Source organism: Toxotes jaculatrix, chromosome 6, assembly GCF_017976425.1.
Source record: "Toxotes jaculatrix isolate fToxJac2 chromosome 6, fToxJac2.pri, whole genome shotgun sequence".
NCBI lineage: Eukaryota > Metazoa > Chordata > Actinopteri > Toxotidae > Toxotes > Toxotes jaculatrix.
In genome coordinates, this window is record NC_054399.1 from 4,719,446 (window position 1) to 4,743,846 (window position 24,401).

Below are 24,401 nucleotides of genomic sequence, written 5' to 3' on the forward strand. Positions count from 1 at the left end.
ATATAGTGAATCAGCTGATAAACCACTTACAGTAAAAGTGAATAAAAATATAATTCAGCTAAGTGGAAACTCTATAAAGAAAAACAATTAGTTATGCTGCCATAACAAACAGTGTTCCCTTCAAGCCTTCAAATAATGAATAATCTGGATACATGTTCAAAAATAAAATACCTGTTTATTAAAAAACGGTATAAACAGTGCAGATGTATTCTCTTCTATTAGAACAGCTCAAAAATGGTATTTTTATTTACACAAAGTTCAGGCACTTGAGTAAAGTCAGCAGACAGTCGAGCACATTCCATTGTTTACGGCCAATGATATTATGTACAAAACAGGCCCAAGACAGAGTGAATTTTGCAGACAGCAGCTCCCAAGAGGAGACAGAGAGAAGCCCAGCATAGCGCTTCAGATGGATTACACATCACGCAGGTCATGGCTGTCTTTGGGTTACAGTCAGCTGCAGCTGGAGGGATAACTGGGGCAGATGGGTAATGGAGTTCTGAGCAGAAAGGACTTATTTCACATTTGGGATAGCTGGAGGTTGCCTCCTGGAGAGAAGATCAGATCAACAATATGAATATAAGGTTCAATATTATATATATCAATATTAACAGAAAGTGCATGTAAATCCCTGAGAAAATGAAAATGTCACCATCTAATAATAAGGAGAAATCCAAATTTCAGCGATACCTTTGATCAGAAAGTGCTGTCTTTAACTGAACATTTCGTAATAACAGACCTAACAAATTGATTCCAGAGATAATGTCTGATCACACATCTTCATAATGTATAAGTCTATTTATACAGCAGTTAGGTCTACTCTAGGGTCTACAGACCAGGACTTAGACTGAAGCTTCAAATGTATAGAAATTTCAGCTTTCCAGCGTTATATGCCCATTTTATTCCTAAATTATATTAAAACACAGGCTTAAACACAGGCTTATAAAACTATGTTGGCCCTACAGTGATCAGTTTTGCAAAAGATTAAAAAAAACTGGCCCCTGACATAACCTAACTGCTGACCCCTGAATCAAAGGCTTGTCATGAAAGATGTGAAAGTAATTATTCCAGCGTGTATTACATGGGTTTTGGCGGTATTTTAAAGAAGAATAGAGTGGAAACTGGTGGATAAGGGTAAGGTAAAATTACTGGTTATTAGAGATCACTACAGGATAAGTAAGAGAACATGAAAGATTGGAGAGCAACTTCAAAAAAAGCTAATCCAAATGTTGTAGTAGGAGGTTCACAGTTTTTCCCTGTTGACAAATTTCAATGTGTATATATTTTTTGTACCTTTTTTTTTTTTATTATTTGATATTTTGATTATTACACATGCCACGGCCTGTATCCAGTGTCAACAGACTTTTCAATGATGAGAAGAAATATGAAGACAAGAAATAGACTTTTAGAAGTCTCCTCATGGCCCATTCACCGTATATCTATAGGGGAGAGAGAGTAAAGAAAAGAGGCATACGGTCGGATGGAAAGAGGCAGGAAAGGAAAGAGGGAGACTGTATGCGGGAAAGAACCTAAAGAACCATTGGAGAGAACAGAGGAAATGAGGCAGAGAGAAAAAGGAGAGACAGGCCAAAAGCAGGGGAGGAACCAGTGAAAGAGGAGAAGTGAAGAAATGTACAAGAAAAAGAAGTCGGGGGGAAAAGGAAAAATAACGGTTATTGCATGAGGGAAACTGGGGAAGGCAATAAAACAAAATGCATGCAAGGAGAAAGAGGGAAAAGGGGGAATGAAGGACAGAGAGAAAGATGAAAACTTGACAGAGCGCTCAGCCTGTTGTCTCTGGCTCCAGTAGAAAGCTGCACCGAGAGAAGTCCTCTCTACCGAGGCTGATGGGAAAGAGAATATGAGAAACACATTTTCCAGCAGACCCCCACCCAGCTCAAATAACAATTCCCTCTGCCCCTCTGCCTCTGTAGCGTAAGGCTTGATTATGTGCATGCGAGTGTGTGAGTGCATAAATGCCAGTGTATGCGTGAGTGAGAGACTGGAGGTCAACATAATATAACAGGTCAGATTTCAGGACCTAATTGTGTGGTTTCAGAGTCACCTTGGCACATTATGAGGACGGTTTGGTTGGCTGGTGAGCTGCTGTGGGCCATCGGTACTCGCGATAGCAGGAGGTCCACTGCCAGCAGACACACAAGGAACAGGTGGGGCATGGCCACGAATCACTGGCCTGGCACCAGTGACTGAGTTTTTAGGGAGTGTTGGACTGAGTAGAGAAGAGAATCTTAAGTGACAGGCATGGGAGGCACAGTTTAGTTCCCTGCAAGCATCTACGCATCGCCGTAGTCTGTCTGCATATTTGTACCTGGACGGCTGTATCCCGCAGGAGTCTACAGGTGGAGGTAAAGGGGTGGAGCAGATAGAGGTGGAGATGTCTCCAATGACAGTGAGCGCCTCCTTCAGGGCAGCGTGTTTGCGAAGCACTTCCTCCCGGTGCTGCTGCTCCTCTGGTGAGTCATCCATCAGTGCTGAGCACTCTCCCAGAGCATAAAGCTGGGCCAGGAGCTCCGAGCTAATGAACTCCTTCACCTATGGAGAGGGATTATAAACAGCTGTGACAAGTCAAAATGTTAGACTTTGTAAAGTGATATTTTACTCTGAATTGGGATTATGGCTCTAAATTATTAAAGGGGTGTTAAAAACCTTTTTTTTTTTTTTTTTTTGGTCTCTCTTTTTGAAAATGATGAAGTTGTCAGATGAAGAGTACTTGTATGGTAGATAAAAGAATACAGATTCTATTGGCCAAGTTGCGATGAAGATTAATTCTAAACAAAGTCTCTTCAAAAAGTTTTAGAGACAAAGACAGAGAAAGGTTTTGCTCTTGGAGCTTTTGGCTGGTGACAGATAAAAGGGAAAATTTAACTGACAGGCAGAATGTGGTCTGGACAGCTTACACTGTTGATCATAAGGTGCATAATGGTCTTTGGCACGAAGTCCCTGGTAGTCTTATAGATGATGCTCATGTAGGCGTCAACCAGGTTGCGAATGGTTTCCACCTGACGCTCCAGCTGGGGGTCTGTGAAGTTTTCAGGAGCTCCATTTCCCTGTTCGTCCACCTGGGTGACAGGCAGACAAAAAGGAATTGGGAGGAACCGCAACACACACTGATCAGATTGTCCATTTGGTTTTCACCAGTAATGTATAGCATAGTGTATGTGTGCTGCAGGGAGAAAACACAGCTGGCTATTTCATGCTAATACAGATATTATAAATATTGAAGCGATAAAGGCTGCTTCACACAGCTGTTGAGAGAAGCGATGTGCATTGGCATATCTCGTCATCTATTCTGTTTTAGTGACGAGAAGAAGTATAGAGCCATAGTGATAGGAACACGGAGAGCAGAATAGAGGGAATACAAAAGAGGGAGGTAAGGAGGAGTGGGCAGAAGAAAGAAAAGGGGGAGTGGGTGAGGGACGAGGAACTGCTGATTAGAAACAGACTAGAACACACACACACACATACACACATATTGTAGTGACATCATGGGCCAAGAATGCTGCGCTGAAGAGCCAACGACAGAGCGAGATGGAAGGGGTGGGGGACTTGCTTTCTCACTTTGGCAGGGGAAGAGAAGGGGGAACATGGAGAGAGAGGGGTAAAGGGTTATGGCCAGGCTTTAAGGTTAGGAAAGGCAAAAAGCGCATTTGACACAAAGGTAAGGCGCAGACAGGTGCAGCTCCCCACAGCTAAGGTCAGGGTTGGGTTTAATTAGGTTGAATTGGGGGTCAGAGTACTAACAGTGACTTTCTCGGGGTAGACTCCGGCCCGCAGCAGAGAAGCCTTCCAGCTGTCCAACTCATCCTTAGAGTTACAGGCCAGTTCCAGGCATTTGTAGTCCTTATACACGTTCCTGCAATTCATTGCAACATTGTCAACCGGCTCCAAAAACTACATTACCTAGCCAGTAATAACAGTGTGTCCACAATGCAGAGTAATACACACATAACCTCAAATACCTTAAACAAAATACACCAGGTTGTGCAAAGACTGACCCATGAGTTACCTTACTTACGTGAACACACAGCACATACCAAAATCATCCACAGGTTGTGACACTAGCATTCACAGAGCTGAATGATCATATATGACAACCATCATCCAAAATAAGAAGTCTGACCTTTTCGTAATATTATTATTGGTTTCCCTTACGAATCCAGTGTAGGTGATGTAGCCAGTAGTTATATTCACAATGCGTGGGATAACTTCAGCTGACCGTTGATGTTTTCTGTCATTTTTAGCTGCACGCTGGCTCATCGTTCTGACCATGTTCAGTGGAAACAAATCAAGTCTCGCTGCACAACTTGTGGGAAAAAGCTGTACTAAAAACAGTGTGTCCTGCTGAACACTGTCAAACTCAGCCACATGCTGTATCATTTAAATTAATTATCACTTGAGAGCTGTTATTTTCAAGATGATTCCAGCTGCCTATTATGAGTTAGTGTGTAGTGTATTTAAAAGAGGCAGAGACATCAGAGCAAAAATGTACCAAGACCACATGGATGATTTCGGTGTCCGCGTTCTAATTTCTTAATACCCCTTCTTCATGCAGCTCTTGACCCATTTTGTACACAAGTCAAATGTTAATAAAACAAGGTTGCCTGCCTGTGTTACATGTGAGCTGATTAGAAGCATTCCTCATTATTAAAATAACATAATCAGCTGTAGTCTTAGATTCAGTGTAATTCAGTAGCTTCCACACAGATAACAACAACCGAAGAGTGTAACTCATTCTTAAAAAAAAAAAAAAAAATTCTACATGTTCAAAATGGAATCAAGATTTTGTCTTTAAAGTTTTATAATAATAGTATAAAGTATAATATTATTTGCATAAGGCAATAATGATATAAAAAAAAGGTTTTAAATAAAATGTTTAATAAAATGTAATTTAATGAATGATCATAAAGCTTCCATATCCTATTCCATTGTTTGCAGTGAAATGGTTTGCAACATAGAGGAATGTGTGAAAAATTGTCTTTGTGAAAATAAACATTTCTTCTTCATGTTGATAAGTAAGTGTGTGATTTAGACTATTAGCCTTGCTTTAACTTTAAAATATGTCCTGGACAAAACAGTACAGTTGTCACAGCCTGGTCTAACGTACTGTTTGTAGCTCTGTTTAAATGGTGCACTGGCTGACCTTTGTCCTATTCCCACATCTTGTGTAAATGACTTGATACAGGGGTGACACAGGTCACTGGGCTTTGTGCAAACCCATGTGGGTCTGGCCCATGTTGAGAATCACAGACTGAAAACCTGATGGAAAAAAGGACTTAACAGGTTAACTCCCCAACATCTGGTGTGTTACTTACAACAAGTATGGTATATAACTCACTTATAAATGTTAATGACGTAAAGACAGATACAAGCACTTGCAACCAGGCAGATACAAACATACACATGCCTACAGACACACATGCACACCTACAAATGTTTCATTTATTTCTCTTTAACTGCTGTGCTTGACATGACCTCCCTCTCTGCAACTAATCCCCTCATCTCCATCATCTATTTTCTCACTGTAATTCATTCCCCAGCTGCTTTTTCCTTCTATCTTTTATCTCCCGTTTCTCTTCACACCATCAAACCATCTCTGTGTTTCGACTGTGTAGGCAGCATAGCAAAATAAGAGACAAGCAAGGGATCTGGAGCAGGCTGTGGCCCATCTGTTAAACATTTTTCTTTAATCACTCAGTTGTTTCTTTCCTCCTTTTGTTGTTCCCTTCTCACATTCAGAACACATAGCAATTAACCTCAAATATGTGAAACCGTGTGTGAGAATGAAAGACAACAGAAACGGAGAGTATGAGGAGAGAAAACAGACGGATTGCAGTAACAGCTAGCTGCACAGAAAGATCAAGAAATAGGCTCAAGCTCAGTTTGTGAGCTTATGGCTGGGCTAGGATGGGTGAGGCTAATAAGTCAGGGTGTGGTGGCTAACAGACAGGGAGTCAGGCCAAGGATGACAATACTCCAGTGTTATTACACTAAGATCAGGACACTAACATTTGTATACACCAGCGAGCACATATTAAAATTAAGCTGCTCTCTGAGCATACTGATTGATCGCTAACATCGACATTTTTTTTTCTTGTCCCCTTTGCTATCCGCTCCCCACCTCATGGTCAATGGGAGTTTTTTCACTCATCTTTAGGAATTTCTGCAGAGCCCTGACTGCTTTAGATTTGAAGAGTTTCCTGAGGTTTTTGATTACTGTCAGACAGGGACAAAACCACTGCAATGTCTGCCACACACACACACACACACACACACACACACAGACACACACACACACACACACACACACACACACACACACACACACACACACACACAGACACACAGGCAAATACAGAAAGAGAAACAGAGAGTGAGGGCGCAAGGAAGGGGGGTGGGGGGGGGGGGGGCGCCATAGGACAGACTTTGACACATTCCTGGCCGATGGCTCTGATACTCTCTCTCCCGTTTTCTTTCCCCTCTCAACCCTTCCAGTTCTTCTCTCTCCCTCCTTTTTGTGGTGAGTCGAGCAATTCTTTCCAAACAAGAGCAGCCTCATCTCTGATCCAAGCTCTCTGGCTTTGATTAGCTGCTTAATGAGCCTGCCGTCGGTATGCTGTGGTCTATACACACACACACACACACACACACACTGGCAAAGGCGCACACACATATGTACACTCACGCACATGCACACACAAATCCAGTTTGTGCGTCTGAATGTAGCATAGCACAGAATTATAAACAAAGCCCACATGCTCTGGTACAATCAGCCAGGCTTTGGGTCAGCTCCAGCTCCTAAACACTCTCTCTTTCTCTTATGCTCTCTCTTTGTCTCTCTGTCTTTCTCAATCTTTCACACACATAAACCCAGCAAATTCAAACCCTGCCATGCCCTCAACAGCTTGGCATATACTCTGAGACAAAAAAAAAAAAAAAAAAAAAAGACACCCGCTGCAATTCCACTGGATATCCTTTCAGTTCCGGTGGCAAAGTTGAATGGAAGAGGTCAAAGGAAGGGCAAAACACCACTCTGACATCTCCTCCCTTTCCTCCTCCAAAGTGTCCACCCTTGTAAAATATCACTACAAGCAGGTGACAAGAACAGAACTCCCTTTTCTGACTCACACACTCACTCACCAAACATGCACATACACAAACACAGGCCTCCAGCCACACACACAAACCTTAACTCTGTGTTGAAGACAGCAAAGACAAATTTGCTGGACATGAAGCCCTTCTCCACTTCTCTGAGCTTTAAGTTGTCCAGAGGAAGCATATACTTCATCTCTTTCTCCTGGAAAAGACAGAATACAGAGAGATAAAGTTTGACAGAGGTATGCAGGGTAAAATATGACATCACAGAGAGGTAACACAGGTGTTGATCGCAAAAAACAACAGAGACTGAAAACAGTGCACTTGGGGGCTTTAGCTTTTAGAATAGTTGCGTGTCTGGTAGTAAATATTTTTTAGCCTGCGTCTAGAGAGGAAAGAGGGGCCAAGAGACTTGAACTGTAGAAGGAAAAGCATCAGACGGCGAGGCGAACAGGAGATGTGGAACACTGTGCTAGCAGAGCAACCGAGTTCATATCAGATGATGTGTCCGCCTGTCAGACGGGTTCACATTAACAACCCACTAACTAGAGAAAGAGAGACAGTGAAAGAGAGAGAGAGAAGGGGAAAGAGATGCCATAAGTCTATAGTCTGTCATCACCGTGGGGACTTATGAATGACGGAGAACAGTTGGAGGAGTGGAGTGGCCAGAGTGAAGAGAACCAGACAGTATGGAGGCAGGGTACAGAGAAATGAAGCACGGAGGGAGGGAATGAGAGAAGGAGTACAAAAAAAAAAAGAGGGAGAGAGGCCGGGCCCACATGTGAAAGTCATTACTCAGACTCAAGCTCTAACACAACATTTCTCCTAAAGTGAAGCCCTTCCCCCTCGTCTCTCTTCCCTGGCCTGCTCCCTCTTTCTAACCTTTGAGAAGGGGGCTTCCAAAAGGTTGGTTACAGGAACCGCCATGGATGAGGCAAAGAGAAGGTAAAGATGAAAAAAGAAAGGTGACTTCCACAAGAAAAGAGAACTTAAGTGTGCCTGCCAAACAGGGTGTCCTAAAAGTCCTGGATGTTGAATGTCTGTGTGGATGCACATGTGTGCGCCTGCGTTAGAGCACGTGCACACATGTGGTATGAGATGTGAGTGAGCTGGTAGTACATTTCCCTCTCTCAGTGCTCCCCTGAACCCTACGACTCTCTTCCTTCGTTCCTTTTTCCTTTTTTCCAAAGGGGCCCACTTCCTGTAACAGAGGCTGAAAAAAAAATGACAGAATGCGATTGGCGCCCATAGAGCAACATCTGGGATCGCTTTGGACAGAGGGGGAGGAGACTGGAGAGAGTATAGGGTGCTCTGATGGGGTAGAAATAGAAAGTAGAGATGAGGAAGAGGAGGGATAGAGGTGGATGGAAGGATAGAGGGAGGCCAATTTTGTTAGGGAAGATGAGAAAGGGCTGAGGAACATAGAGAGCAGGAGAGTGTGCAGGAGAAGTGGGGAGAAACTGCAGACCACTCCAAAGTTGATTCCCCATGGGTCCCATCAACCCATATATGGCTGCTAAGTTCCTCCCTAAATCTCTCTCCTTCTCTCACTCCCCTTATTTCCTTATGCCTTCCCCGAGTGAACAGGCAGATCCCTAGCTGAATGAGTGAATGTGCCACGTCAAGACTGGATACTACGCCGGGACACAGCCCTGCGGACGCCCGACTCGAGATCCATGAACTTCTCTCCAAAAGAGGGACACCCGTGGGAGTGGATGTCTGGTGTGCGTGTGAGACCCCTCACCCTGCGACACGGCACTGAGACAGGATAAGAAAGAAGAGAGTAACAGAGGAAACCTTTTGCTGACTCCCCTCCGCCACAGGCAGGACGGCTAGCAAACAGCCAGAGATGGAAAAGGCGAGGCCGAAGAGAAAGCGAGAAAGGGTCCTGCTCCGTCATCCCAGTGTTCAGACTACCTGTTCAGGATCTTACTGGTGTACAGTAGTCTGCACATTGGTTAGACTGTGCAAGGAAGTGCTTCCGTAGCAAGACTCAGGACACCACGAAAACCTGCATGTATTCTATGCTGAGGCACATACAGGGTCTACTGTTCTCTGATGTTTCGTGCTTGCAGTTGTGCAAATGCCTTTAAATGTGCATACACTATCACCAGCTTTGGTCTCTTCAAACACAGTGATCCACTCAGTCACGCATTGTGTTATCCATTTTGTAGCATTTGTCAGCTTGAATTAAGTATCTTTGTTAATGGCGGGCGATACATACATTTTAGGCAGAGAAGTTTGCATCCAGTACATTCAAGTAAGAGAAGAAATAACTTGTGACTGACTGTTGTTTTACCAATATTTAAGGCAGAAAAGCTACACACTGGCTGATTAACTGAGCTTCTTTACGCACATTCACTGTAGAGACCCAAATTTTTTTTGTCCGCACAGAGTGCCTCATACACTGAGTATTTTGAGTTTCTGCATGTGTACTTGTGAGGCAGTATGGTAACTCTCAGACATCATGGCACTGCTTTGTATTTGTATATATGTGTGTGTGTGTGTGTGTGTGTGTGTGTGTGTGTGTGTGTGTGTGTGTGTGTGTGTGTGTGTGTGTGTGTGTGCGTGCATGCCTGTGTCATATTCCCACTGGTGTCAGGGTGGTTGTGAAGTATCATGCATCAGAGCAGTGGTGTCTGAAACTCTGTCTCCTCTTCCTATAGACTAATGGATTTGAGATATGGAACAGGCCTCTCTCTCAAACACACACACACACACACACAAAGAGGGGAGCGTGTAGATTAAGTGTATAGGCATGAACCGTCTGTTTTTCTTCAGGCTGCCTGGTGGAGCCCTGGCAGGCGAGGGGTGAAGGAATGTATGTCTGTTCAGTGTGCTCTGGAGATTAAACTCTGAATTATTATGCTTCACTCTCCATATGAGGTCAATGCAGGGCACAAATGTTGTAGTACACAGAAAAAAAGATGTTAATAGTGTGTAAAGAGTGTATAGAAGCAATCCACACAAGGATGGAGAGAGGAGGTTAGAAGGGGAGTTGATTGGGGGGGGGGGGGTATTTGTGAGAGAGCCTGCGGAGGAGTTAAGAAGAGAGAGGGGGAGTCAAAGGGGGAGGTCTGCAGTGTAGAAACAGCCATGTGGGATTTCTCTGGGCAGATCTTGGAAGCTGGTGTTTGGACAAAGCTTCAGATTTTCCAGCCAGGAATGTGCACAGTCCCAGGGAGACTGCCAACCACAGAAAGGGGGAGAGAGAGACAGAGACAGAGACAGAGAGAGAGAAAGAGAGAGAGAAAGAAAGAAATGGACAGAGAGAGGGAGAGGAAGGAGGAGGAAAAAGCAACAGAGGTAAAGAAAGAGAAAATAAAGAGGAGGAGGGCAGCAGTCGAAGAAAAAAGAAATGTCTGTGGAGGTAGTGTGGGTGGAGAGAGAGAGAGAGAGAGAGAGAGCGGGAACTGCAAGAGAGAAGAAGCAGAAGCTTGGCTTGTGTGACTCTGCGTGTGTGTGTGTGTGTGTGTGTTTGCACAAACACAGATGCATGTGGAAAGGCAGTAGATCTGATCTTGTGTGATAATATGGGTGACTGACAATGCACTCAGGCCTTCCAAACACATAAACAGCTGATAAATCTTCCAAGATAGAATGGAGGTGGAAGGATAATAAAATGACAAGTCCTACTGAACCAAACTCGACCGAAAAGATTTCAATTTTCATACTAGCTTTCATCCTTGAAGTGAAGCTTAATGTGTGTGTGTGTGTGTCTCAGCGTGGACCACAGCCAAAGTGTTGCTCTGATGTGGTCACCAGATATTTGCTTGTCTGTCTTTGTATTATTTGTCGCAGATGTGCTAAGTCTGTGTGAGCTGATTTGTAAATGCTTAGTAAGTGAGTGACAGCGAGAGGAACCTGTAACAGTGAGTGTACAATCAGCATGCCTGGGGCTGTGTGTGGGAACACTGTGTTCAAGCAATCCAGTGTTTATCTGAAAAGTGACCATGTGGCTGTCTGAGTGAGTGTATATTTTTCTCCACTATTTGCATGCCAGTTTGTTTACATCAGAGTCCGCATTTGTACTGTATACTGTATATACAAGTCTGTCCACTGTGTGTGTTGGTGTGTGCATGTGTGTGTGTCTTAGTTTGGCTTGGGGCAGCTCCAGCTGTGTCAGAGTGAGCCGCTCCAAATGCCTGAACTCCCAGAAGAGGAAGAAAAGGGGGGAGTAAGGGGAAGAGTGAGCGGAGAGCAGGGGCGAATGGGGAGGGGGGTCGTCAGAGGAATGAATGGGGGAAATGGAGGGGCTCAGTTGCAGGTCCAGGTGGCAGGAGAGAATTGCAAGGAAAACAGAGGAACGGGGTTAAAGACGCTGTCTTAGTTACACGTTTAATGGTGTCATATGTCACAAAGCTTCCACAGAGACAGGGCCTGTCTGTTTAGCTTTAGCCACAACATGGTCTTCAAGACGTTTCAACGTAGTTACCAAGAACTCATATGTAAAAGCATTCCACATACTGAGTCTACCAACCGCTCGATTATGTCTGTCAAACAGTACGCCACTCAATTTCATCTACAACAGCAGTGTCTACAGTGTTTTCATCCAGATGTGAATGTTTGCAGGTGTTTGTTTGTATCCATATACAAATGCTGCGATGGGCTCTCCTCTTCTAATCTCACTTCCTCTACTCTGCCCTTCCCTCTCCCCATGACATCAGCTGTGACAGGATAAGACTGTTGTGGTGTGTCTGCCTGTCTACACTTGCTGTGCAGACCTTCTGCTCCTGTACAGCAGGCACAGACAGGCAGACAGATGGCAGCCCCACTGACATCAGAGCAGAGTGCCACTTCTACAACAATAACAACAACAATAACAACAGATGAACGATTTTCCTTTCTACTTAATTATCTGTCCGCTTCATAATTAACATGCTGTTTCAAGCTAATAAACTTGCGACGACTCAAGTGTACTCCCGTGTTTTGACTTTGCTATCATATAATGTAAGAAATAAAATGTCAGTCTACGTTCTCACTCATCTTGGTGCAATATATTTGTTTTAAAGAAAGGCATTTGAACTAATGTGAAGGTCTCACCTCGTCATCCTTGAACCAGGACAGAGTCTCTGCGGTGAGAATAAACCAGTACTCCTTAGCTCCCCCTTTCATGATGCCAATGTTGTTGATGGTCAGCCAGCCCTTGCGTATGACCTGTACAACAGCCAAGGGTAAGGACTTCAGATGACAGGAGTGACAGCTTCATCACACTGGCACTGTGAAGACAGGCTTATGGAAAATAAGATAACAAGTATAACTCCTGTGAAAGTGTGCAAAGCAGGCCACACAATGAGGGACCTGGCAGATGAAAATAAGAATGAAAGTCAGAAACAGTTGACACTGGAGGAAAAAAACAAGATATTTGCAGGTTAGGTGTTTGTGACATGTATGACAGATTGCACAGCCATGGGGCATTCACCAAAACTGACCACCAAGGGACATAATAGGTATAAAGGAGAAGAGATACAGGTAAAGGAGTAAGCATAGCAACAAAAGTATCCAAACACATTTGGATGTGTGAATGAATAAGATGAATATGAGAACAGAAGGAACGAGATGACATAAACATACCAAGAAATGACATATACATCCTGTAGACTAATAAAATATGAACATCTGCACACTCTATTTATGGAGAAGGGGGGGCTGCAGAATATAAAGGTTATAAGGCTCAGACATGACAAAGAATGATGCAAACTGTAACTGAGGGGAAAGGAGTTTAAAACATTAGCAGTTTCTCAGCTGCAGATGATGAAAGATACGATTAGTAAAGCTACAACAAGCCAGAGTGTATGTTCGCCGCAGTCAGTAGCATGCCAACCCACAACCCTTAAGCTTTGCTCCTGCCCACACATATCTCCAGTAGAGGCAGCAGTGAGTGAGTAGGCTTAAAGAGATTGGTTTCCTACTATTAGACTTGAGAGAGGGGCCACACCCTGGAGAAAAACAGGAGACGAAGGAGTAATATTAAGATAGAGTTCATTTTTTCATTACACGTATTAGGGGTTTTTATAGGGGATGACACTGATATTAATCATTTAATGGTTAGCTACTATCAGAGCAACATGTGAGACTGTGTAATCAACATAGTGTTTTCTAATTTTCTAAAGCTGTGATTAAAATATACTGCTGTTCTACTAATATGATCATCATATATCAAGGTTACTGACTAAATGCAATTACACTGGGATTGTGCTTGGCTGTGCTTAATTACCCCTGACTTCAAATGTGTCACATAAATATTATGTTACGCATTAATCATATCGGACTGAGACAAAAAAAAAGAAAAAGGCTCATTTTTGCTTGACTGCATTCCTGTGAAAAGCCAAGATCAACGCTGGTTGCTTGATTGGACCCAAAATCCTCCTCAGTAAAATATGAACAGCACAAAATCTCCCATTCATCAGCAGCTATGAACACTGATTAATACTGATTAATGCATAGCACATGGAGCAGTGACGTCACTGAAAATGAAAACACAAATTTCAAGACGGATGGGAAAGTTTAGTTCATACCCATCTGCACTTGAACTGTGCAGTGCAGAGAGCCACTGCCAGCGAAATATCATTTTTGAGTGTTTAGACCTGCATAAATCATTACCTTAGAGGAGCACACAGTTTGTTTTGCTTGAAAGTGACAAAGCGGCAGGTTACAGTGGACTAAAAACCAACCTTTCTGGCACGAGTGTGATGGTGCTACAGTAAGGGTGTTTATTATATGAGATTTGGGGATTTCATTGGGTTATTTAGTTGGGAGTTAAACCTTTTGGTGACACTGCTGCAGATCTAAAGTCACTTGGAAACATCATTTTTACTCAGTTTAATGGCAAATTCTAATATTGTTATTGAGATCTTACACTCTGACCAAAGTGGTGGGGAGACGAATGGGTCAGCCAACTGATCGTGGATCAGATGGACTGTTGCCATCACCATCTTAAATTCCTGAAAGTCAACATGGTTATAAATACTGTAAAAAGGCATCTTCGTGCTGCATGCTCCAGTCTTAACTGGTCTCACCTGGTTTCCTGCCGTCCCTGCAGTAACTGTCTTATTGCTGTGGTTGTATGTCTGCTGGGAGCTGAGAGGGAGGAAGAGCACCTTTTTTTTTACTGGGTTACAATTTTATGGTTCATTAAAGTTTAAAAAAAAAAGATAAAGTTTCTTACTTAATGAAGCCAATGAAGTCTTCATGTTTGGTATTTATGTAGGCAAGCTGAATGTCAATGAGCAACAGGACCTGAACCAAACAGACATACATGAACTAGAAAATCAGATCCACACAAAACTTCATAATTCAGTAGAGTTATGTGAAACTGATTTGCGAATGCAATGTGCAAGTGTGTGTGAATGACCTGATCTCTGCATTTTCTCTCTTGTTCTAGGATTTCAGTGGTTATAATTCTCTCTGTCTCACCTCGCAGTTTGGGAAAGGAGCTGAGCTAAAGAGAGAAAACACACCTGGAAACAATTAAAAGACTGTTTTGACATTTTGAAATGTGTAGTACGTCACACAAGTACATGACACACACAGTTTTATACCTTGTTGATACACTGGTGCACAGTGGTGATTAGTTCTTGACTGACCATGTCAATAAACTTCATACATGGTCCTTTTAGCCTTGATATTTGTTTCTTCACTATGGCTTCGAAGGCCATGTTAGGAGTGAACAGCGTTGTCCTGTCGGGGGGGAAGATGGAGGAGATGAAGAAAACAAACAAACAAAAAAGGTAGAAACAAAAACTTCCGAATGATGTGAAAGCATTTGACACTTGTGCTCAGAACACTATACCATACCTGACCCCGCGGATGTTTCTGATGGCATACTTTATGTCCCGCCGCATCTTCCGCTCATCAGACTCAATCTGAAGAGAAACACAAACTCCGTCAGTCAGAGTTGACCACTTGGTTGAGGAGTATCACAGTTTAGCATCACAGTTAATGCACAAAAAGTGTTCATGGAGTTACTATCTGGCAAGTCCTATATAGGCACAAACACCACTATACAAACACACCTTAAGCAGTTCATAGGGGAAATGCTCGTGGAAGATTCGGTTGATCCTAGCACCTCCTGACAGAGCGTCAGTGTCGACTTTGTCACCCGAGCCCTTAATTAGCTCCTCAAAGTCGACGGCCAAGCGTTGAACTAACCTGAAATACAAAAACAGACCAATAAATAACTCAAAAGAGAATAAATGAGCGCACACACACACAGAATGAGTGAGTGACTGACTGTAGTAGTGTCTTGGTCCTGTGTGCAGGGTTATCAGGACAGTATTGTCTGTACTCTTCAGCCTCTTTGTTCAAAGCCAGGAGCTGGCTCTGCAGACGACCACGGAAGGCTGGCAAAGTGTCCCGGATGTGGTTTTTCAGTTGCTGCAAAAAAAACAAAAAACACTGTAAATAGCAACAGATACACAAAATGTATTTTCTTTTCAATATTACTGTGTGTTGTGCATTTTTTTTTTAACCTGGTTGAGTATTCTCTGTAAATATGGGGTGCCCATCCTTTCAGCCATGTGTTTATAGGCCGGATGGGACAGGAAGAACTTCTTCTCTGCAAGCAGAGCAGCTTTAATATCCTTTTTCCCATTAATGTCCTCCTGACTGCGGTTCACCACCCCTATGTAACCTGGGGAGGAGCAGATGAGAAGGGAAATAAAGAGCATGTGATCATTGTGAGGACGACAATGAGCGACAAGAAAAAGGAACAATCAGCAATGCTGATGTAAGACAGATTCAACTTGCATTTTCTGATGCGTCCTTGGGAACGCTTTCCAGATCACCATTTGTTCCATTATGACTATAGCATACAGGCAGGAAATGAGTGTGTTTGCACAACACCAGACCATATGGTATAAAGCGGGCCAAATCCCCTATTTAGTATAGTAATAGATGTAATAGCTCCAGACTCCATATCTAATGCTTCAGCTCTATGCTGCTACTAGGGCAGTTCTTTCATTGGGCTTCCATGGCTAATGCATTAGCACCGTAAGAGAAGCATGAAGGAGCCAGCACCTGGTGGTGCTCAACCCAGGCTGTTCACTGCTCTGGGAGCTCACTGCCTCTCTCTCTCTTACATACATACACACACACACACAAAGCACAAAGTTTTATTAGCCATCAAGCAGACTGGTACCTACCATTCACCCCTCTCAGCTCCCACACTTCTGGCTGTTACACTAAACTAACACAGCCAATAACAGGATCTCTTTTCCAAACGGCACACATATGCACACACATGCACACACACAACAAACACAATGGCCCTACTGTGGTATCATATTAAGGGCATAGCCATCTTTGTGCTTGGTGGAGACTAAGATCCTGACTGCTGATAACAGACAAAATCACATTGCCAATCCTCTCCAAAGAGCCTCCAGTGCGACTGGATTGCAGCAATATGGCTCAACACAGTGAGTACACGTGCACATACACACACATGCACACAAGCAAGCAGCACACCTCTGCGCAGAGGAAGTAACCTATTCTCTAGTATTTCCCGGGCATCTGTTCCTTCATCCATCAGGTCCAGCTTAGTGATCACACCAATTGTGCGACGGCCTAAAGGGGACACGGGAAAGAGACACATTTTTATAGTCTCCAATATGGGATTTCAAACTCACGGGAGTATGAACAATATATAACAACCCTGCCAACCTTTAAATGGGACAAATATTAGGACTTATGTCCTAATGTTTGTCACATAAGGACACCTAGGTGTACACATTCACAGGACACAATAACTGCCCAAAGATTACACACACACACACACACACACATTACCCTGAGGGTCAACATCTTTGGCCAGTTTGAGTGCATCAGAGTTGGCCAGGTCAGTGTTGGCTGGCGTGACAGCCAGGATGAGACAGTTTTCCTCACAGATGAACTGCATGATCATGTCTCGTATCTGGTACTCTATGTCTGCTGGCTGGTCTCCCACAGGCACCTTGGTGATGCCAGGCAGGTCCACGAGAGTCAGGTTTAGCACTGTAAACACACGTGCACATGCAGAAGAATACAAATAAACATACAGGTCATAGACATGTCAGAAAAAATAAACTATATGCGAATGGTTAGAAGGAACATACACAAATACACATTGTGTTACCATGTGGTGAATGAATCCGTAGGTTGATGGGGACAGAAGAGATGCCCTTATTAGATCCTGTGAGTCTGCATGTCTCTGCCTCGATCTCCTTGCGGATTTCTTCAAAGTTTGTGAACTTCTTGCCCTTGCAATGGAGAAATTCACCGTACTCTGGAAAGACGCAAGAAAAAGCGTAGGAAAAAAACATCTGTACGGTGCACAAAATGTTTGTACATTTTTCTTGTGGGACAGAAGAACCCAGTACAATGCAGTAATTATGCTTTGATTACGCTATTTAATTATGTCTACTTCGTTATTGAAAGACTGAAAAGTCATTTGAGACTGTTCTGTATATTAGATGACAATTCCAGCAGTGTCTCACCAGTCAGGCTCAGCCATTGTAAGATATCATGCTGCCATCTGGTGGCAGCTTTAAATAACAGAATGACACTACGTCAACTACATGAGTGAATACGAGTATGTTTTACCCACCCGTGTTAGAACTAAGCAGCTGGAGGATTAAAGGTGTGCGAGTGACAATTCCTGAGCCCCGTGGAAGGAAGTCTCTGTTGGAGAAGAAAAACTGAACTGACCAAGGACACACACCTGGTATTTGATATTGATTCATACCAGAGTCTTAGACTGAAACAGCTTCACATTTGCCATTGTAATTACTTTACATTTTTTTACATGCACAGATAAGACCATCGCCCTGAAACAATATAATTTGAAACATAAAGCATTGTAGGAACTAGCAGTCATCTGTAAAGTATCCAAAATATCAGCAACTCGATCTGGAACGTTGTGATCAGCCCTGTCAGATATACACAGACTCAAAGCTAAATGTAGTGTCAAACATAAAGAAACAGAATGCAGCTGGTAAAAATAATCCTCCTCTTTCCTAATAAAATCAGATTCAGGAAGTTTGTTTTACTACATCCTGTCCCAGATCAAACAGCTGGCACAGTCCTCCACAAAAGGGGTGTCAGAGCATAGTCCTGTCTGAAACAAAGAACTGAGGTATGTGATTAAAATATCAATACACACTCAGTAAAGTGAGCATTAATATCTATCTGCAGTTACTGGAAATGCTTCACATTATGGCATGGATGGCGTACCGCTCCAGACAATAGATAGGTCTCCTTCAGTTAACAGAGCTTCACTGTCTCATCTATGGTCGAAGGGAACAAGGAAACTACTGCCGAACTACCCAGCATTCCTTTCTGACAGGATGGAAATACTTAGCCTCCATGTTACACACCAAACCGTCTCACTTGCATTTAAACTTTACCCGAACAAACCTGTTATTCATAAGTGGGCTCCATTATTTTTAGGACCATGAAATCTGTTAAAGGTTAGAATAAGATGTGACTTAACAAAGCTCTCTTCAGTTCAGCTTTGGCTACTGGAGCTTTGCTTTCATTACTTTTCATAAGCCATGTTAATCTCAAGCCCTTTAAAAACATCTACGGTGTGACTTGGAGATAAGCAGTTGTACTGGCTACTGTCATACAGACATTGCCACCTCTGGTATCTACCACTTGAGGCTAACAAATATAGCCATGCCATTGTTGCTGGGCGGAGACCATGATAAAAAGAAAGTGTGAATACATACTGATTTCAACAGTTGCCTGAAGTCCTGGTTTCAATTCAGTGGAACACAAATCTTTGTGTATTAGACATGATCTAATACACATAACCACAGTTGTCACATGGGTCTGCTTCCACAAGCAAGTCAGAGCAGAAAACAAATTTCAGACTGTGATGAGTCCTAACTTTTGCACTGATATTAATTCATATGTTTTAAAGTATTGTATTAGAAGTAGCTAAGACCAATCAAATGATTCAAGGGACTTTTTTGTACTCCTTTCAAATAGAACTGTCATTCAGGTCATTCAATCGTTCAACTGGGGTGACTTATTAGAAAGAAAGGATTTAGCGGTTGTAACCACAGACTGTATTTTAAGGCATTTACAATTTATTCTTATAGTCTGTAGTCTATAGCTGTAAGTAATGGGTGCTATTAGAAAGACAGAATTTCAAGCTGTAACCACGGGCTTCCTTAATTATTAGCCAACAATACTAATACTTTAAAGATCAGTTGTGAGCCAATAATCAGAACAACTTTTTCAGGTGGTTGATATTTGTGCTTTGTTATAATGCAGGTATAATTAATAAAAACTGATGGGTTTCTTGCTTTCTGATAATTACCAAATCTGAAGTTGTTTGTTGTTAATGGATTTTGGCCCAGGACAGGTGACAGTCAAAGGGATTATTTACAACTTGGAAAACAAAACGTTCTGTTCTGATTAAAGGCTTTTTAAGTGATATGTGACATTGTTAACCATTTAGAAACCCCGGATAAAGTTTGCGTCATTACAAAGTAGTACCTGTTTTTTTTTTAACCAAAATCTTATTCACTTAGATTAAACACAGTTACAGAGGATTGTGTAAGCTGACAAAGCTTTTTTGCTGTACAGTTCACTCAGAGTTCATCGTGTGTCTTACCTGCCCACAAAGTTTTCTAGGACGGAGCTTTTCCCTGCGCTCTGGCTGCCCACCACGGCGATCTGCGGCAGGTGGAGGCTGCAGCTCTGGTCCACGCTGCTCAGGGCATCTTGAAGTCGGTTGACCAGCGGGATCAGATCCTCCATCCCGCGGTTGCCCATCGCAACGGAGCAGCCGAGTTACCTGCTCGGTTTCCGTTAAATGTTTTTTTTTTTTTTTTTACCACGGTTCTAGGCTACATCAGTGGGGAGGGAAGCTACCATGCTTAATGGTTATCTATAATTTTGTTTTTTTGTTTTCATTACTTAAATGTACAAAACTTTAAGAAACAATCCTCTTCGAACGTCTGTGGCGACTTGTGAAGATCCACAACCTCAGCAGCCGTTAGTCAGTTAGTACGTTACCGTCAGTGCGTCTGGGAACGACGGGGGAGTCCAAGCTTCAACCCACGGTCCTCGAGTCTCGGAAAACGGCCCACTGTGGACATTTCGCTGCTTTAAAACTCCATACGGTCGCGGGGCGTGTTGTTTCCTTTAAACTCCGGACACCTTTGAGGAGCTAGCTGCGCTGAGCTTGGTCCGCGGACGGGGAGGAAAATATACTACTTTGACAGCTAACGGAATCAACTTCAGTGCGCATGCGCGATCATCAGCAACTTTAACTTTGCAACCCCCATATGCAGAAGACAGACAAACTTCATGGCCAATTATGAAAGTTCCCCGACTTATCAGACGCCTGGCACGTATCCACTACTCTTGCCGACGGCTGCTTAAAGCCTCGCTCATCCAGCCAGTGTGGGCAGGGCTCCGGTGCAGCCCTATAAACACCCGCAACCAGAACCAGAGTGTACGATTCATCTACTGTAAATAACGCTGCTGCATTCCTTGGCACTGAGGGAGAGAGTGAGCACCATGTGGTACACTGGAAACTACAAGCAACAGAAAGGCTATTACATTAGTGGCGAAATAATAATAATAATGCTAACAATGTATGTAACTAACAGCACTGGAAATTCTTTTTTTTTTTTTTTTTGTAGGAGCACCACATTAAGGTGTAAAGATAAAAAAATGTGTTTACTTGTGATTGCATGTTATACAACATAGTACTTTTCATTACATCGTTGTACTGAATGGCAAAGTACTTATTCTTGTGTTTCATTATCTTCAAAATATCGTCTCAACAAACTTTACTCTACTTTCAGGTCTTTTAGCAACTCTACAATGTCTATGTGTGGGCTGCGGTTGGTTCCACTTCTGTTAGAGCACAGTGCGCTCTGCAGATTCATGGCTGCCTGGTTCAGAGATGGAAGGACGCGGGCAGCGTCCGGTGTCTTGTTTTCTCCGTGAGAGCACAGAAGGACTTCGTTGACTTCCCCCTCAATCTTTCGAGAGAGGATGCAGGGGAACACAGCGCTCACACGCTGTAGCACGCTTTTCCTCAAGACTGGGTCACGACACACAAGGTTCAGTATGAATACACCTGGTTGAGTGGCAGGGAGAGATAAAAAAAAAAGGAGAAATCGATGAAACAGACAAATTAAATATCGATGAAACACACAACTATGATAAAGGATTTCTAATAAAAAACTTGAATGTACTGAAATACAAGCACATTAACTGATATTGTTTTACAGAAAAATAGAATTTGTCTCAAAAAGATTGAGACACATTAAGAAATTAATAATGATACTCTACCTCTGGGGGTTAAAAGGCTGCAGACTTTCTGCAGGATGGCAGTTTCTACAAAGGCAGCAGGAGGACAGCTCATACCCACAGTGCTATCTTTATTGTCTACATCAAACATGATGACATCAAACAAACAACCTGCAAAGAGAAAAAAAAAAGACAAAGTCACCTCTTGGTAATGTTAATATATTCACTGGTGTAGCTTTACTTTAATCTGCCCTCTCTGCGACTCCTCCCTCACTAACCTTCCTTCTCCTGGGCACAGATGCGTTCAAGGCCGTCCCCAAGAGTTACAGTCAAACGATCATCTGGTCTGAATCCGAACCATTCCTTTGCCACTTTCAGCACAACAGGATCTAGTTCCACAACCTCCACAGTAACATCAGGCACAAAGTCCCGCAGAAACTGAGGCAGACCTCCTCCACCGAGTCCCACCAGGAGCACTGACACTGGGACGTCTAAGAGGGGCGACAGAGGGCACAGAGAAGTCACAGGTTAAGCTCAAGTTGGATATATTATGCAAGACAATAGAAGGCTGTGGCTGTTTTTCCTTGCTCCTCTACCACATTGATATAACTACACAAAATGGGAGTAAACAGACCTTTACGCTCTGGCGTGCCCACCCCAAGCATGGCAAGACCAGCCACCATGACTTCATGGTGAGCACAGCAGAGGAAGCCACTGTCCACTGACAGAGAGGTTGAGGAGGTTGTTGGAGGAGCTGCTGGCTTGGCCTTCTTTTTGTTCTTCTTCTTCTGACTTGAGGCTGCATGGGCACAAATAGCCATTTACTTAAACCATTTACGTCCTAAGTGAAGCTATTATAGTATTTTTCCTTTTCATTTCTGTTTTTTGCTTTTTCTCTTTGTTGGCTGTGTGTTGGAGTCTTAGTTTGGTCAGTTTCTGTCTTCAGTCACTTGTATGCTGGCATTAATTGTTGTGCCAGTATTGTTATGTTTGTAAACTGTAAAAAATAATTTGTATATGCATATACATTGTTGTTAATGCTTACTGATTGGTTAATCAATTGTAGATCATACAAAAAAAACATGTTATAATAAACTGGAAGAAATAGAACTGACTGGTGTTTGATGAGACAAGACGGCTCTCTGATTGGACCAGGGCAGCATTAGACAGGAAAACGAGTCTACGATACAACTGTCCGTCTTCTCCTTTCACATTCTCCACACAGTACTCGCCGCTCAGCTCACTCACACCCCTGCTGACCTCCTCTCGCCAACCCAGGTCACCTCCTACTGACAGAAATGGCACCTGTGTGGGGACAGAGAGCTTAAAGTAATATACTGATGCAACTATTTTGGTGAAATATTTTAATCTATAAGGAATATGTATGTGTGTTTACCTGTTGGTTGGCTGGCATACCCGGAGGAGCCAGGTCCATCACCATTGGTGAGAGTTCTGACTGGACAGCCTGCATGTCTGTGTACTCCTGATTCCTGTGCATTGCCACAATAACCAGGCGTCGAAAGTTAGCACTGGCTGCCAGCTGCTTTCGCCCCTCGCTGGAACTGTAGAGCCAAGCTGTCTCGCTGCCTTGAGGCACTGATGGGATAAGCAGAGGGAATTAGACAACAAACATCACCAAAGATGAACAGAATCCAGTTAGTGTGACCTACATAGGAAGGTAGAAACGTGAAGAGATAACAGGAAAGCTCACCAATAAATATGGCAAAGTGGTTTGATCTTGGCACCTTGGCTCCTGGGGAACAATCTTGCACTGTGAGCGTGTATCTGGGAAGTCCAGTCTTGGCGTGGCAGAGAGTGAGCGACAGCTTTGAGCTGGCATCTGTGCCTGTGCGGAGCCTCTTTCTCAGGACAGAGTAGGCCTGATGCTCCCTCACAGCCGACAACAGCTCTGAAACCTGCGTGAGACGCGTTGGGGCTCCATCCTCCCCGAGACACATCTCCAGGATAGGTGTGGGCATAGGCTGACGAAACTTGGTGCAGACCAGAACAAAGACAGGCAGAGCAAAGGAGTCCTCTTCCTTTCCACTTTCCTCCTGCAGGCAGTGGAGCCTCACCGCCCACCCCAGCTGTACAAAGTGCTCCACAGCCAACTTGATCACACTCTCCTGAGCCAATGTCACACAGACGTACCGGCCCCCGATACTGAGCACACGGCCCACCTGCAAATACAAGTACACTGCTGTAAGGAGAATGCAAAGATGTGTACTGATGACATATTGTCTGTACAGAACAATTGGCTTATTACCTCAGTGAGCATTTTCTTGGCCAGAGCTCCTTCCTCCTCAGATGCCATGGCGTCCAGCGTGCCTTTGTCCAGGGCAGCCTGGTAGCTGGCATCCTCATATGGAGTTTGTGTAGCATCCACCTGCTGGAAGGTCAGGCCTGGCCGGCGCTCAGCATTTCGCTGGTTCATATGGGTCACCACTGTCTCGCTGATGTCAATATTAGTCAGATGTTTGTAGCCAACATCATACAGCTGTTCACTCAGCTCAGAGTTACCACAACCGACCACCAACACCTGATGGGCAGAAATACATTAAGTTATTGCCACTGGCCGGGGTGGAAAGCTAAACCACCTTATTTAGGTACCGTTAAGTACAGCTTTGGTAGTGCTATTTATACATAACTATCAGCAGCACAGGTGTTTCGTGTATCGCTACACCCACACCTGGCCTACACACATCCTGCCCAACATCTTTACCTTATCTTGCACTTTGATGTATTTATGCAGGACGCCGCAGAGTTTGTTGTAGTCTCCGTACCACTCGAAAGCTTTCTCTCCGCGCTTCTTAAAAAATCTCTCCCAGTACTCTGCAGAGCTGAATTCCTCAGCGGTGCGAGGCAAAAGACTCATTGTCGACTGAAACTGTTAGAATACTCCAAAACGTTTCGGTTTACGGTGTCACAAACACATAGCTTACAGCCATTAATCCACATGGCACCTCGCACTGACATCTGAACCCGGACAGCTTTCCTAGCAGCACCGCCCGCTGATTGGTGAACATTTTATAGGCGGG

At 43.5% G+C, this 24,401-nt stretch overlaps 2 protein-coding genes across 3 annotated transcripts; both read right to left on the reverse strand.

Moving 5' to 3' along the window:
- Positions 1-155: 155 nt before the first annotated feature.
- On the reverse strand, positions 156-19,900 carry dnm3a (dynamin 3a). 2 transcript variants are annotated; one of them, XM_041039896.1, is made up of 21 exons: positions 19,712-19,900; positions 17,696-17,769; positions 17,225-17,374; positions 16,900-17,103; positions 16,579-16,677; positions 15,585-15,745; positions 15,347-15,489; positions 15,129-15,264; positions 14,911-14,978; positions 14,655-14,793; positions 14,468-14,554; positions 14,282-14,352; positions 14,133-14,193; positions 13,026-13,052; positions 12,157-12,270; positions 7,206-7,315; positions 3,763-3,874; positions 2,919-3,080; positions 2,330-2,553; positions 2,066-2,230; positions 156-548 (listed from the first exon to the last, which is right to left on the reverse strand). In XM_041039896.1, exons 1-21 carry the CDS (start codon positions 19,870-19,872, stop codon positions 515-517), a joined length of 2,502 nt encoding a protein of 833 aa, XP_040895830.1. In that variant the 5' UTR covers positions 19,873-19,900; the 3' UTR covers positions 156-514. The 2 variants fall into 2 exon arrangements, with proteins under 2 accessions (XP_040895830.1, XP_040895831.1); XM_041039897.1 differs by lacking the exon at positions 2,066-2,230.
- Positions 19,882-24,339, reverse strand: mettl13 (methyltransferase like 13). The gene is made up of 9 exons (XM_041039899.1): positions 24,086-24,339; positions 23,630-23,902; positions 23,075-23,543; positions 22,760-22,959; positions 22,479-22,668; positions 21,998-22,162; positions 21,642-21,854; positions 21,406-21,534; positions 19,882-21,190 (listed from the first exon to the last, which is right to left on the reverse strand). The coding sequence occupies exons 1-9, from the start codon at positions 24,236-24,238 to the stop codon at positions 20,898-20,900; spliced, it is 2,085 nt and encodes a 694-aa protein (XP_040895833.1). The 5' UTR covers positions 24,239-24,339; the 3' UTR covers positions 19,882-20,897.
- Between the last annotated feature and the right edge of the window lie 62 nt (positions 24,340-24,401).

Excerpts from the sequence above, each read along its gene's own strand:
- dnm3a (XM_041039896.1), bottom strand. The coding sequence starts at position 19,872 with ATGGGCAACCGCGGGATGGAGGATCTGATCCCGCTGGTCAACCGACTT. Across the intron at positions 14,794-14,910 it reads AGAAACATCCGCGGGGTCAG|GACAACGCTGTTCACTCCTA; the intron begins GTATGGTATAGT and ends CCCCCCCGACAG. Across the intron at positions 13,053-14,132 it reads CAGGGACGGCAGGAAACCAG|GGTGTGGCCCCTCTCTCAAG; the intron begins GTGAGACCAGTT and ends GTTTTTCTCCAG.
- mettl13 (XM_041039899.1), bottom strand. The coding sequence starts at position 24,238 with ATGAGTCTTTTGCCTCGCACCGCTGAGGAATTCAGCTCTGCAGAGTAC. Across the intron at positions 22,960-23,074 it reads CCACTTTGCCATATTTATTG|TGCCTCAAGGCAGCGAGACA; the intron begins GTGAGCTTTCCT and ends TTATCCCATCAG. Across the intron at positions 22,669-22,759 it reads GTATGCCAGCCAACCAACAG|GTGCCATTTCTGTCAGTAGG; the intron begins GTAAACACACAT and ends GTCCCCACACAG.